General features: G+C 44.9%; 1 protein-coding gene across 8 annotated transcripts in view; it reads left to right on the top strand.

Annotated features, from left to right (window-relative positions):
* Nucleotides 1-15,339, top strand: part of C7H10orf90 (chromosome 7 C10orf90 homolog) — a 112,349-nt gene that overhangs the window by 47,221 nt on the left and 49,789 nt on the right. For all 8 annotated transcript variants that reach the window (XR_005601187.1, XM_039546830.1, XM_039546834.1 and 5 more), the window contains 2 exons: nt 9,792-9,886; nt 14,130-15,228. Coding sequence is in view for 7 of the 8 variants with exons in the window: in XM_039546830.1 (XP_039402764.1) it covers nt 9,792-9,886; nt 14,130-15,228 (1,194 nt within the window). In the remaining variant the exon portion in view is untranslated. The remainder of the gene's footprint in view (nt 1-9,791; nt 9,887-14,129; nt 15,229-15,339) is intronic.

Raw genomic sequence — 15,339 nt, 5'->3', positions numbered from 1 at the left:
TATATTTGAAAGTTGTCAGCAAAGATGGCAACTGAAAGTGCAACTTGCACTACTAAAAATTGGGGTGCTAACTGCCTTTTGGTGCCTGCACACACAGTTTCTTCAATGACAGGCATTCACCCCAGTGTTTTGACTGTACTTGTTCTGAGCAAGGTATACCATGTAATTCTGCAGCATGCCCATTTACACCAGTGTAGTGCCAGCCAAGACCCGAAGTTCTGGTGTAATAGTCCCAACAGTGGCCTGTCTGGTTGAGTTTCTATCAAGCTTTCTACAGAGTCCTTGCCTGTACAAACTGTGCTGTGTACACCTTGGGTTCATTACATACGGTTTCTCACCAGCATACCCATCTTTGCAATCACTGTGTTTTAACGGGCCGATTTCAGACATCACCCGAGTGTGCTACCAGTTGGCCCAAAGCAGACATCCAGTCATTTGTGAGCTGGAGATTCAGTTCCAGCTCCACTCTGTAATTACAAACACCACAGGCTGTGCCCTGGTGTCCAGATGCCAAGGAGTGTATCATTTCGTCCAGCAAACAGTGCTGTGAGAAAATAAAAGGGTTAAAGGAGCTAGCAAGGGTCAGGATGCCAAAATCTGCTTCCCCATTTTTCATGAACTGGACTGTACACTCAGCATGCACCCATCTACAGAGCCTGGGGATACCGTTGGACAGTACTGAGGGACCAGGAAAGTCTTCCTCAACCTTAAAGACAGGGTTTGTGAAAACAGGTTACAGTGGAACAGGATAAAACAGAAATCCTCAGGACTTCATATCAGTCAGGAACAAGCTTTCTTTTCTCCCCACACTGATAGGAAATACTTGAAATGCCATGTATCAGAGGGGTAGCCGTGTTAGTCTGGTTCTGTAGAAGCAGCAAAGAATCCTGTGGCACCTTATAGACTAACAGATGTTTTGCAGCATGAGCTTTCGTGGGTGAATACCCACTTCTTCGGATGCAAGTAGTGGAAATTTCCAGGGGCAGGTTTATATAGGCAAGCAAGAAGCAAGCTAGAGATAACGAGCTTAGTTCAATCAGGGAGGATGAGGCCCTGTTCTAGCAGTTGAGTGAAAACCAAAGGAGGAGAAACTGGTTCTGTGAATGGCTTGCCAACTACAGAACCAGTTTCTCCTCCCTTGGTTTTCACTCAACTGCTAGAACAGGGCCTCATCCTCCCTGATTGAACTAAGCTCGTTATCTCTAGCTTGCTTCTTGCTTGCCTATATAAACCTGCCCCTGGAAATTTCCACTACTTGTATCCGAAGAAGTGGGTATTCACCCACGAAAGCTCATGCTGCAAAACGTCTGTTAGTCTATAAGGTGCCACAGGATTCTTTGCTGCTTGAAATGCCATGACTTCCATAACGGGGTGTCAGGGAAATACTGAAATTTATATTTTGTTGAATGATAATTGTTACAGTACAAAGCACTTTGTCAGCAACAAGAACCTGTATGGGTGCTCTGTGCCTGACATTTACTTCTAATCTAAGCTGCTGTTATATCATGCAGTGTCCTCATTTTAAATGAGGAGCTTCAAGCTCTTTTCATAAGGTCAGTATTTGTGTTTTTACTGTTCACATGAATTAACAAATGTGAGGCTTCCAAGAATATGTATTTGAATAATAGCAGAGAAGTTGGTGGAGGTTTATTCACTACTTTTATTAATCCATTACAGCAGTTGTTCAATTGTTTGCCAAAAGTCTGAGTCTCTGCCAACACTGGGGTTCCCGTGGTAGCATACAAGTGTCATTACCCAGGACACGATGCAAAAAACCAAACTGAATGATTTAGCAGACAGGAGAAACATTCACTTCCCCCTTCTCTTCTAACTTTCTCCGACCACAAAATGGCTGAACAAACCTACACCAAGGAGATCTGTGTGGAGTGGGGAGATTGCATCTGTGGACAGTAGCCGTAGTTGTCTATGGATATGTTTTCACTGTGGGGAAAAAAAGGGGTGTATTTAATTCAGGTTAGCTGATTCAAGTTAAAATATCAGTGAAGACATGGCAACTTGGGTTAGCAGCTCAAGTTAAAGCCGGCAGGTGAGCCTAGGGTTGAACTTGAGTTAGCTAAGTTAAGTTGAGTACACATGCTTTTTTGCAGTGAAAACATATGCTAGGAAATGTTACCTTGAAAGCCATAATTTACATCTTGTATATTTCTCTGTGGACTTTGACATCTTATCCTTGTTCGACCTTGTAGTGTTTCTTCTTTCTCTTGGACTTTGAATACAAGTCATCTAAGAGAAATACAGGGGGGGAAAAAACATCTGGTACAGCATGCCTGCTCGGTTCTGGTTTATCTTTATCCAGCCTTCCAGCTTTCCTTATACACTGTGATTAGCATTAAAAAGTCAGTATTTACCCACAGTTGCCTCACAGAGATATCTGAGAGAACTGCAGTTTTCCCACTTTACCTACAATAGGAAACAATTGAAAACTGTAGGTTAATGACGACTTTTCAATTACTACCATTGCATTTGGCAAACCTCTGATTTTTCTCCTGAACTAATTCTTACATTTTGCTTTCATGACCTACCTTGGCCACTTCTCCCACATTTATTTATTAAAATTCATATTTTTAAAAAGCACAGAGGAGAGGTACATTTGACAAATATTAAAAGTAAATCAACACCTGCACAGTCTCTCTTCATCCAAATAGCCACATTTAATTTATCACTGCAAGTACCCCATTCTCCCTACAAACACCAACCCACATTATATTTCCCCTTTCCCAAACAATTGTGGACATCTGTAAGTTTTGCAGCTTCCTCTATGGGTAAGCAGATTTGTTTGGCCTCCTTCAGACAAAGGGGAGGAGTGAGTTTCAAAGCTGAGAACCCCTCGTAGTCACTTCTATGCCAGCAGCTCCAGGTGTTTTAAACCAAGGAAGCAGCAGCTCCAGAGCATTCATTAGTGCTGGAATGAAGCAGTTATTACTATTTATGTGGCACCTGAGAAGGGTTAATTTGTCACCAGGAGTCCTGTGTTGCTAAAAAGCAGCAAAGAGTCCTGTGGCACCTTATAGACTAACAGACATATTGGAGCGTGAGCTTTCGTGGGTGAGTACCCACTTCGTCAGACACAAATGCTTATGCACCAGTATGTCTGTCAGGGTATGTCTACACTACCAGAGTAGTTCGATTCTACTTAAATCGAATTTGTGGAACCAATATTACAAAGTCGAACGTGTGTATCCACACTAAGGACAGTAATTCGATTTTGTGAGTCCACACTAACGGGGCAAGCATCGACATTGGAAGCGGTGCATTCTGGGAAGCTATCCCACAGTTCCCGCCAGGGCCGCCCAGAGAATTCCGGGGGCCCGGGGTCTTCGGCGGCGGGGGGCCCCGCTCAGGAGCGGCTCTAGACCCCAGCGCGCCGAAGACCTGGGGGGCGGCATTTGGCTCCGGTTGAGCTCCCGCAGGCATGCCTGCGGCAGGTCGACCGGAGCCCGGGACGAGTGACTGCGGCGGGTGCCGTGGTCCCGCAGCTCCACTTGACCTGCCGCAGTCATGCCTGCGGGAGGTCCAGCCGAGCCGCGGGACGAGCGCCCCCTCCGCAGTCATGCCTGCGGCAGGTTCACTCGTCCCGGGCTCCGGTGGACCTGCCGCAGGCATCCCTGCGGGAGCTCAACCGGAACCACAGGGGCCCCAGAGAACACTCCTGGGGGCCCCTGCGGGACGCGGGGCCTGGGGCAAATTGCCCCTCTTGCCCCCCCCTCTGGGCGGCCCTGGTTCCCGCAGTCCCCACTGCCCATTGGAATTCTGGGGCGAGCCCCCAATGCCTGCTGGGGGAAAAAATGTGTCGAGGGTGGTTTTGGGTGACTGTCGTCATTCAACCATCACTCCCGCCCTCCCTCCCTGAAAGCGCCGGCGGGCAATCAGTTTGCGCACTTTTCTGGTGAGTAACAGCGTGGACGCCACAGCACTGCGAGCATGGAGCCCGCTGCAATCATCGCTGCAGTTATGGCCGTTGTCAACTCCTTGCACCTTATCGTCCACCTTTTTCACAGTCAGATGCTGAGAAATCGGGCGAGGAGGCTACGGCAGCGTGGTGAGGACATGAAGTCTGAGAGTGGCACAGACCTCTCACAAAGCACGGGACCCCGCACCATGGACATCATGGTGGCAATGGGTCATGTTCATGCTGTGGAATGGAGATTCTGGGCCCGGGAAACAAGCACGGACTGGTGGGACCGCATAGTGCTGCAGGTCTGGGATGAATCACAGTGGCTGCGAAACTTTAGGATGCGTAAGGGAACTTTCCTTGAACTGTGTGAGTTGCTGTCCCCTGCCCTGAAGCGCAAGGTCACCCGGATGTGAGCAGCCCTGACTGTGCAGAAGCGAGTTGCCATAGCCCTCTGGAAACTTGCAACGCCAGACAGCTACTCGTCAGTAGCGAACCACTTTGGCGTGGGCAAATCTACCATGGGGGTTGCTGTGATGCAAGTAGCCAACGCAATTGTTGAGCTACTGCTCTCAAAGGTAGTGACCCTGGGAAATGTTCAGGTCATCATAGATGGCTTCGCCGCGATGGGATTTCCAAACTGTGGTGGGGCTATAGATGGAACTCACATCCCTATCCTGGGACTGGACCACCAGGCCAGCCAGTATATTAACCGAAAGGGCTACTTTTCAATGGTGCTGCAAGCACTGTTGGACCATAGGGGACGTTTTACCAACATCAATGTCGGATGGCCGGGCAAGGTCCATGACGTGCGTGTTTCCAGGAACTCTGGTCTGTTTAGACGCCTGCAGGAAGGTATTTTCTTTCCGGACCACAAAATAATTGTTGGGGATGTGGAGATGCCTATAGTGATCCTCGGGGACCCAGCCTACCCGCTAATGCCCTGGCTCATGAAGCCCTATACAGGCACCATGGACAGTGACAAAGAGCTCTTCAACTACCGGCTGAGCAAGTGCAGAATGGTGGTGGAGTGTGCTTTTGGACGTCTCAAGGGGAGATGGAGAAGCTTACTGACTCGCTCAGATCTCAGCAAAACCAATATCCCCATTGTTATTGCAGCTTGCTGTGTGCTCCACAATCTCTGTGAGAGCAAGAGGGAGACCTTTATGGCAGGATGGGAGGTTGAGGCAAATAGCGTGGCTGCTGATTACGCCCAGCCAGACAGCCATGCGATTAGAAGAGCCCAGCGGGAAGCGATGTGCATCCGGGAGGCTTTGAAAGCTAGGTTCCTCAGTGAGCAGGGTAACCTGTGACTATTAAGTTTGTTTACAGAGAAGCTGAACCTGCCCCCGTTTCTTTACCCAGTTAATGTTGACTATCCTCTGCAGTTACATACCCCGTTCACCCCCTTCCAACACACGTTTAAAAATAAAATACATGGAACTTTAATTAACACTGTTTTCTTTATTACTGATTTCGCGGTAAAGGGTTGAAACTGGGACGCAGACTGTGGTGGGTAGGGTGTGTAGTAATGTAAAGACCACTTCTAAACTCAGGGAATGACAGGCTCCTGCTCCTAGAGCGGTCCGCAGTGGCAGACTGGTTGTTTCAACGGAGCCTGCCACCCCTCCTTTTCGGGACTCTGTGTGTGGGGGCTATGTGACTTTGTGGCGGGGGAGGACGGTTACAGATCCCCTGCTGCGTGGTTCTGTGATCCAGGATAAGGACTGCTGCATAAGATCTCTAACCGCCCTCCCCCGCCACAAAGTCACATAGCCCCCCCCCCGCAGAACATGAAAACCACCTCCCAGACTGACCAGGGTGCCTAGTGACTGCACTGTGTGTGTGACCTGCTGCTGAACCTGCCCCCGTGTCTGTACCCTGGTAAAGGTGACTGTCCTGTCCAATTACCAACCCCCTTCCCCTCCTTCAAACACAGTCTCCTCTAAAAGAACATGACGGAAACAGTAATTAACAGAAAAGTATTTTTTATTATCAACTAGACAGTTAGGGGATGAAACTGGGACGGGGGCTTGGGTGAGGTGGGAAGGAAAGGTCTTATCAAAATTTTGGGACTGAGAGCCTGCTTGTAATTGAGCACTCTGCAGGGGTAGAGTGACAGTTTTCACGGCCCCTGCCGCCCCTCCTTCTTGGTACTTTGGGTGACGGGAGGTATGGGACTTTGTGGCGGGGGAGGGCGGTTGCAGATACACTGCGGGGGGGCTCTGTCCTCCTGCCTCCGGTCCTGCAGAACATCCACAAGGCGCCGGAGCGTGTCCGTTTGCTTCCTCATTAGTCCAAGCAGCGTTTGAGTCGCCTGCTGGTCTTCCTGCTGCCACCTGTCCCCCTGTTCGCTGTGTGAGCGCTGGTACTGTGACATGTTCTCCCTCCACTGGGTCTGCTGTGCTGCCTCGGCTCGGGAGCAGCCCATAAGTTCAGAGAACATCTCGTCCCGTGTCCTTTTCTTTCGCCGCCTAATCTGCGCCAGCCTCTGTGAGGGGGATGCCGGGGTAGGTCGGGAGACAGTCACAGCTGTGTGATGGGAAAAAGGGAGTGAATTCCTTACAAAGATACATTTTTGCGAACAATGAACATAGTCTAGTCTGTCTCTGTGAACAAGACCATGCACAGCACCTATCTCATGCGCACTCAGGACAAGTTCGAATTTTCGGCCTTCGCATTCAGTGCCTGGGGTCTTGCAGTGGAGATCAGACAAGTGGGGCAGGACAGCAGAATTCGTGTAGCAGGCAGACATGGTAAGTCGTAGACTTTTGGCTGCTTAAAACTTAATTTATAGCAGTGCCCTCCTTTCACGGTCAAAGCAATGCTCCTACCGTTGGCCAGTTCCTGCTGCCGGCAATCGGAAAGCATGAACTCTGCCCCTGTCCCGCCTCCACCGCATGGCTGTAAACCGCCGGTTACAGTTATGTAAAGGAACAGGCAAGCGTCCCAATACTAACATTCCCCTAATTCAAAGCAGGTCACCATGAGCGACATCACCCTGCTGAGGATCAGTGACACAGATAAAGACCGCATGCTGCATGAAAGCCAGCAAAAACCAGGGCCCTATGCCGCCATGCTCTGCGAGGCAATGATCCCAGAGTACCTGAGGATAGTCTGGCGCGGAAAAGTGTGCTACCACGGAGGACGCAATAAGGCCGCTCTCCCCAGGAACCTCATGCGGAGGCTTTTCGATTACCTCCAGGAGAGCTTTGTGGAGATCTCCCAAGAGGATTTCTGTTCTATCCCCGTTCATATTGACCTTCTTTTCCATTGTTAATATTCCTGTTCTGTTCAAAATAAATGTTTACATGTTTAAAGCACTTACCGACTGATCCTTCCCCTGATTCAGGGTCCGGGTTAACGGCTGGGGAGGGTTGGTAGGGATCTCCGTGAGGGTGCTGAAGAGATTCTGGCTGTCGGGGAAATCAGCGTTGTAAGCGCTGTCGACTGCCTCATCCTCCTCATCTCCTTCCTCATCTTCCCCGTCCGCGAACATCTCAGAGGAACCGTCCGTCAACACTATCCCATCCTCAGAGTCCACGGTCAGTGGTGGGGTAGTGGTGGCGGCCGCACCTAGAATGGAATGCAGTGCCTCGTAGAAATGGCATGTCTGGGGTTGGGATCCGGAGCGTCCATTTGCTGCTTTGGTCTTCTGGTAGCCTTGTCTCAGGTCCTTGATTTTCACGTGGCACTGCATTGCATCCCGGCTGTATCCTCTCTCTGTCATGGCTTTGGAGATCTTCTCGTAGATCTTCGCATTCCGTTTTTTGGAGCGCAGCTCTGAAAGCACAGACTCATCGCCCCACACAGCGATCAGATCCAAGACTTCCCGATCAGTCCATGGTGGGGCCCTCTTTCTATTCTGAGATTGCATGGACACCTCTGCTGGAGAGCTCTGCATCGTTGCCAGTGCTGCTGAGCTCGCCACGATGTCCAAACAGGAAATGAGATTCAAACTGGCCAGACAGGAAAAGGAATTCAAATTTTCCCGGGGCTTTTCCTGTGTGGCTGGTCAGAGCATCCCAGCTCGGACTGCTGTCCAGAGCGTCAACAGAGTGGTGCACTGTGGGATAGCTCCCGGAGCTATTAGCGTCGAATTCCATCCACACCTACCCTAATTCGACATGGCCATGTCGAATTTAGTGCTACTCCCCTCGTCGGGGAGGAGTACAGAAATCGAACTAAAGAGACCTGTATGTCGAACTAAATAGCTTTGTTGTGTGGACGGGTGCAGGGTTAATTCGATTTAATGCTGCTAAATTTGACATAAACTCCTAGTGTAGACCAGGCCTTAGTCTATAAGGTGCCACAGGACTCTGTTGCTTTTTACAGATCCATACTAATGGCTACCCCTCTGATACTGTGTTGCTAAGTAATTCTGAAAGAATCTTATTCTAAACATCATAACCATTCCTGAGTTCTCTACCTATTTATACCCTACTTCTTGGAGCTTTTACTGGTGTAAAACATGACACCATGAGCTTTGTCTTTCACCTTGGCAAGAACTTCTGTTGGCTCCCCTCAAATCCACTCCTTCCTGACTCCCTTCACCCTCCTCCTCATTGCTGGATTCTTCAGCCTTTCTACCCTCTTTATTGCTCCATGCCTGTGCACTTTCCATGGCAACAACAGCCTTCTTTTGATATGGTGACTAGCACTGTACACAGCGGGCTTGATCCACCACAGATTGATGTCAGCAGAGCCCCAGTGGTGGAAACTGTGCCCATAAGAAGCAGTGTGAAGAAGTCTGCAGCCAGTCAGCACTGCCCTCAAAGTGGACTATGGGCACTCCAAGAGATATTCTGTATCATTGAATCCTTCTGGGCAGCCTCTGCTAGCAGGCCTCCTCGGGAGCCCCAGCTGCAACTTGCAGCTGCCTTCCCACAATGGAACTCTCAGAAGAGCAGTTCTCACTGAAGCAGATGGAGTCACACAGTACACCCCCCTTCTCCCTCCCCTGATCCCTGCACCAGTGGGAAGGACTCAAACCTGCTATTGCAGATGAGGTTTAATAAGCAGTTTCTACAGTAAGAGGATCTGACTTCTATTCCTCTGCTAATACACCAATGTACGTAAAATGAAATTAAATTTAGTAAAAACTGCAGACTTGTGCAGTGTGTTGCGAAAACTAAAGCCTATGTTCCCATGAATTTTTACTGCAGAGTTGGTTGGGCAGAAGAGTGAGGGAATTTTATGCCATTTAAATACTTATTTTATTACTTTGCATTTTCAGATAAGCACCAAGAAGCAAAGAAACATTATTTATGAAAAATGACTCACAATGTGCGGTGTTAAAGAATGCCCAGTTACAGCAATCCCAGGCACCAGGCTGCCCAGAAAACTAAAAGAAAACTCAAACCAACAGCCAAACAAAATAAATCAAACAAAAGTTAGACAAGATAAATATACTGACATTTACTAATGCGATTTATGACCACTTTAAGGCTCCTTTGCACTGCCAGGGTAGTGTATAATGTCCTTAGTTCAAATGAAAACAAGGTCCATAATGTCTTGTGTCAGACACTATTCTCAGACTCTGTCGGCTGCAAAAGACAGCCAATTTGTGAAGGCCCATACTCCAAAACCCACTGGGGGTCAATGGGAGACCTTCCATTGACTTCAATGGGCTTTTGATCAGCCCTCACTACAGCGTGAGACTGTCCTGGAACCAATCCTGGGAGCAGCCTTGCAGTGTGGTTTAAAGTGCAACCACTGGAAACAGGGAGATGAGGTCTCTCAGATAAGTGGATCCTAGACCATTCAGAATCCGTTAGTAATACCCTTTTGCCTTCTATTTGTACTCGGTTTTATATCCCATTTTAGCTATACCATCATGTAGTTGACAGTAACATTTCTACCTTTTCCCCCCTCCTAGGAATCGGAGAAAAACAGTTTGGTGCTAACGATCCAAAAGAACTCAAAAGCCGTCAGCACAATAATGCTGCAGAGAAAGAATCAGACTCCACTAAGGTAAAAACAAAAAAAACCCACAGTTGAGCTTTCACAGTGGTCAGCAAAATTCATTCAGGTTTAAAAAATGATCACCCTGTCTCAATATAGTGTGTTTACAATTGTTTTTGGTTAGTCACACTCAACTTAGGCAGCAGAAAAGCTAAATAAAGTGATGGCTAAGTGGTCATGATTCTGATTTGCAGTAGATTAATTCATCTTATTATCTATATTCTTGTTGAAGAAAAATAAAATGCATATTTTGGAGAAAAGTAAGTTTTTGAGAAGTATCGCAGGCAGACTCAACCAATGATACCAGTGATCTAAGCAATGTGTGGGACGCTCCCATTCTCTGAATCCCTGAAAATAAAGCCATGGATTTTCAATTTGCCAGAATACTCTTTCCTTTTGCACTATGAAGCTTGCAAACTCCCAAAAGAATGTAGGCCCAGCTCAGAGAGACTCATTTACCTTCTCAAAACATTGGGAGGAGACATTATTTGCTATTTATTTTTATAATTTACTTATTCAAAATACTGCTACATGAGCTGAAACTAATCAGAAGCGTTTCTGACTTGCATTTGGACCATTACATGGGATTTCCATCTGTTTTGTACTTAACAAAAGAAATTAAGTAATTTTCATGTTAATTGCTGGAGCACATGAGAGACATACAAAATAATGCATTTCAAAGCACATTTATACTCATCGATCTGTAAAAATCGAAGGGAGATTGAGAAGATTGGAAGCCATGCAAAGGTCTTAAAGATGCAGGTTGAGGTAAATATAGTACAATACAATATGAAGAAACTATTATTCAAGCCATGGAAAAAAATTAGGGAAGGGAAAAAATAACATTCCCTGGGGCTGGGAGGATATTGGATTACCAGAGCCACAAATAGTTTAGAAGATAGGGAAAATTTCCCTGGATTTGCTCTGCTGTTTAGGTCCCAAAAATTTACCTTCCTGAAACCTTAATCTGAGAATTATTTAAAAGACAGTAGTCTGTGCTATTTTCCTGTTATGGCAATACCACAGCAAACAGAGCAATAGTTTGCACAGAGTGTGATGGTCTTCAGCATGGATTCCTCCACAGGAGAGACACTATGGACCTCAGCCTTATCACTCTGAGCCTCCCATCTCAGAACACTGACAGCAGGAGGCCCTGTGATCACCTGAGATTTCAATGCTCTGGAGCTGGTTTGAGGCTCTGGAGCTGGTGCTACTGCAGAAGAAATAAATAATAATGTCAAGAGAAGGGGATGAGAAGAGCAGAGGCAGAGAGAAAAGGGTCTGAGAAGACACAGGGAAAATTTCAGCAGAGATAGTAAAGCAAGTACAGTGTGGCTCCAGGGCCAGAAACAATAGAAATAAACAAATTTCTGAAGTGAACATAGTTCCTTGGATGGAATAGATTGCTGTCAGCCTTGAGGCAAAATATTAAACCTCAGGAGACTATTTTCTCCCTCTCAGGCTATATTTTACAGCAGTTGCTGTCCAAATTAGTCAATATTTGTATAATATGATTATTATCACCCAAGACTTCAATAATAAAACAGTTAGAGATATCCCTATCTCCTAGAACTGGAAAGGACCCTGAAAGGTGATTGAGGCCAGCCCCCTGCCTTCACTAGCAGGACCAAGTACTGATTTTTACCCCAGATCCCTAAATGGCCCCCCTCAAAGATTGAACTCACAACCCTGCATTTAGCAGGCCAATACTCAAACCACTGAACTATCCCTCCCCCCAGTGAAATCTTTGGTGATCACATACTATTGTGACGGGCGTGGCATAAGAACAGAGTACTGAATACCACCGAAACTCTTGCAAAGCACACAGCTCTTCTAAAAAAATAAAACATTCTTCCATCTTTCAGCATCCCCTTTATATTCATATTCTCCTCATCTACCTAACAAATTCCAAAGCTTTGCATAATTAACTGGATACTACAGCTTACTACGCTTGTTGTTACTTGCAGCTTGGCAATGGGGGGGGGCGATGGGGGCAGATGATCTTTATAAGCAGGTGAGGACGCCACCCTTCCCCTTTCTTGTTATGGCCAATCTGATGAGGGCAAGTAGCCTCAGCAAAGACTTTAAGAAGGCCATAAAATTCTGCCATAGCCCTGTCCTTACTTACGATTTACCAGAACCTTGTGACCTTCTGTGTATAATGTGTCATCTAATGCCTTGTACAATTAAAGATACACAGGGATGGTTCTCATAAATTGAGGGACATTAGAGTCGCATTTTGTGGCTATGAAGTCAAACTATATGTGTATTTTATTTTTGTAATATAAACAAAATGCATATTAAATGACTGTACATTCTAATATATGAAGATGTCCTGTACTTTACTCCAGATATTCATAACTGTGGTTATCTAAATTGAACATTTTGGTGTGTGTATCTGAATATACATTTATCTAACTATGTGAACATGTACATCCTAAATACTCTCATGTTCAATTCAAATAATAGCAGTGTATCTCTGAATATACAACTACAGTAGAGCTTCAGAGTTATGAACACCTCAGGAATGGAGGTTGTTCATAAATCTGAAATGTTCATAACACAGAGAACTTTACTATGCAGAAGAAAAATGCTGCTTTTAACCCTCTTAATTTAAATGAAACAAGCACAGAAATAGTTTTCTGTCAAACTGTGTCAAATATTTTTTTTCTTAAAATTTCCCTTCATTTTTTTAGCACTGTAGTTTAACTTTAACACAGTACTGTACTGTATTTGCCTTGTCTCTTCTGTTGCCCGATTGCATACTTCTGGTTCCAAATGAGGGGTGTGGTTGACCGGTCAGTTCGTAAAACTCTGGTGTTTGTAACTCTGAGGTGATGGCTGGCTGAGGGGATTGGGTAATTGGCAATGGAGCCTTTGACTTAATGGTCTCAGGATTGCCTTTAGCTATATTGGTAACGATTAATGTTTTTGACCAGTTGTTTGGTGCCATACATGACATGGATTTATATCTCAGCGTAGTTCCTGGTAGACATGTGGTTACATCACACAGCCCATCACCTTAGTTGGCTTCCTGGATGGCACACCCTGCAGAAAAATTAAGGACAGAAGGGATATAAAGAAATCCTACTTGCCTCAAAAGATTGTCCCTCAAGAACAAGTTTGAGGTGTATTGGTGAAACTGTTGTAGAGAAGTTTGGATGCTGGCTGACTGCAGTATCACCTTCAGTTGAGTTTCCAGGGCTATCAATCTGGCTAACTTCATGAGCAATAAAATAGCTCCCATAAACCACCTAAATAAAAAAAACAAAAAAAAAAGTAATTCAGATGACAATTCACCACGTCCCAATCGTGTAGAATTTACTTTGTGACTCAGTGGGAACTTTGACTAAGTGAGGACTGAGGACACTCAGATCATAGGGCCAAATTCCCTGCTCGTGTAAATTGATGCAGCTACCATTGACCACAGTGGAGATATAACAATTTACAGCAGCAGAGAATTTGAGCCATATACTCTGCATGAAATAAACATTATGTAACCAGTCATCTAGATAATAATTGTAGATAGAGTTAAACTTCATGCTTGTCCTTATCTAAGGACATCAGGTACATTATGTTAAGATAGATGGTGAGTGTTGTGGTTAGAAAAATGAGTCTGGACTGCTGTCAATCAATCTTGGGCTCCTTACACTGTTATTTTGTGCATCCAGCAAATATTAAGCTAATGAATTAAATGGTATCCAAAGCACTTACAGGAATTTGTGCATATCTTTTATTGGAGAGAACATGAAGGAGTTTTCCCCACGGTCATATTTGATGCTTTTGTGCAGCAGCACTGACCCAACTCCCACATAAACACTCCGCAGAAAATCACAGTACACCTACGTTGTTCATTTTGTACAGGCAGTAAGTGCTTAAAGCACTTTTAATATTTCTGAAGATCAGCATGAAAGGGTAGGTTATAATCTGAAATTGACAATCACCATTGACACATATATTGTTAGACAAACATAGGACCAGATACACCAACTGAGAGAATCAGGTGATCATTCAAACTAATGGTTTTAGAATGTTTAATTTTTGCATAAAATGGATCCGATTTTTGCTGAACTCTTCTAGACAATTCTGAATTGATTTTAGGAACATGTCTTCAAAATGACAGAAAGCAAACTGGTGCAAAAAGAAATTTAACAAGAAACCTTGAACAAACCCTACTATAGACTCTGAAGGAGAAATAGTTATATGTTTGACAATAGAATATTTTAATAATTTGGATCTTTTTCATTTGCAGGAGTCTCTGGCATCACAAAACACAAAAATGATTTCATCCATAGTCATTTCACAGTTGATTGATGAGACTAAATCAAAAGAAAATGGGTCTGCTTTGCCGATGCAGTCTGTGATCACTCAGCCTAATGCTTATCATATGAAGCAATCTCTGGCTAATGATAGTTCAGTCAACATTAATAGAGCATTCATGTTACTTCCCAGCAGATTAGGTATTCAGGAATCTTTTGATGACAACGTATCTAGAACAGACTCTCATAAAAAAGGATTCGCATCCATAACAGTTACTGCTAGACGGGTTGTTCCACCTTTTAACAACCCAGTGCAGGTAGCTGTTACTGATTCTCTGCGTTTGAAATGCTGGGGAGGTGATGTTCTAATGAACACTACTGCTACTTCAAACAAAGCAGGACGAGCTCAGCACTGCAAACCTTTGCATAATCAAGAATCTTATATAAACCGATATGCCACCAGATTAAAGGTTTCTGAATCTTATTCACAAGTATATGAAGGGCATGGAGACTGGATTTTTAACACTGAAAACAAAGAAAACAGAACATTTCCTCCAGGCAGCAATCACAGGAAAAAAACACCAGTTTCATTCACTTCATCTGTTCACTTCAAAATTTCCCAGCACTGTCCAAATACAATCTATTACTTTGACAAGTCACTTTCTGTATGTATTGACCAACTTCAAATTAAAAGCCAAAAAATTCATAGATCAATATTGTCCTTCAATATAAATTGCAGTTCACCCAGATTAACACCAGATGGAGCAGATGGCATAGCTAATGAAGAGTCAATAGCAGAGATACTTAAAACAAAGCTCCCAGAAGAAAACAAGACTCCACTCAGAACAAATTCAAATGCAAATTTAAAAGAAAATAATGTAGATAAAAAACAGACAGCAGAAAAGGAATATTTGGGTACTGCATGCCCTTGGAAAGGTACATCTCCCTCTGACTGTCCAGCATTTGTGGATACACCCAAAGGAACTAATAATTTAATAGTCACAAAGCAAAAAGAAGATAATTCTGATGAACAGTGTACTGGCAATGACATCAAATTGTCCATTCAGGTTCCTAAGTGGAGTTATGAGGCAGGTGAGTAATTTGCATAAACTTGAGTCTGTTTCAGAGAGTCAGACTGGAACAGACCCATCATAGCATTATTATGCGAACAGGTAATAAAAATCTTTGCTTCTGCAAAAATAA

Source organism: Mauremys reevesii, linkage group 7, assembly GCF_016161935.1.
Source record: "Mauremys reevesii isolate NIE-2019 linkage group 7, ASM1616193v1, whole genome shotgun sequence".
NCBI classification, from domain to species: Eukaryota; Metazoa; Chordata; order Testudines; family Geoemydidae; genus Mauremys; species Mauremys reevesii.
Note: the sequence above shows the minus strand (reverse complement) of the source record. Positions and strands in the feature narration are given on the sequence as shown.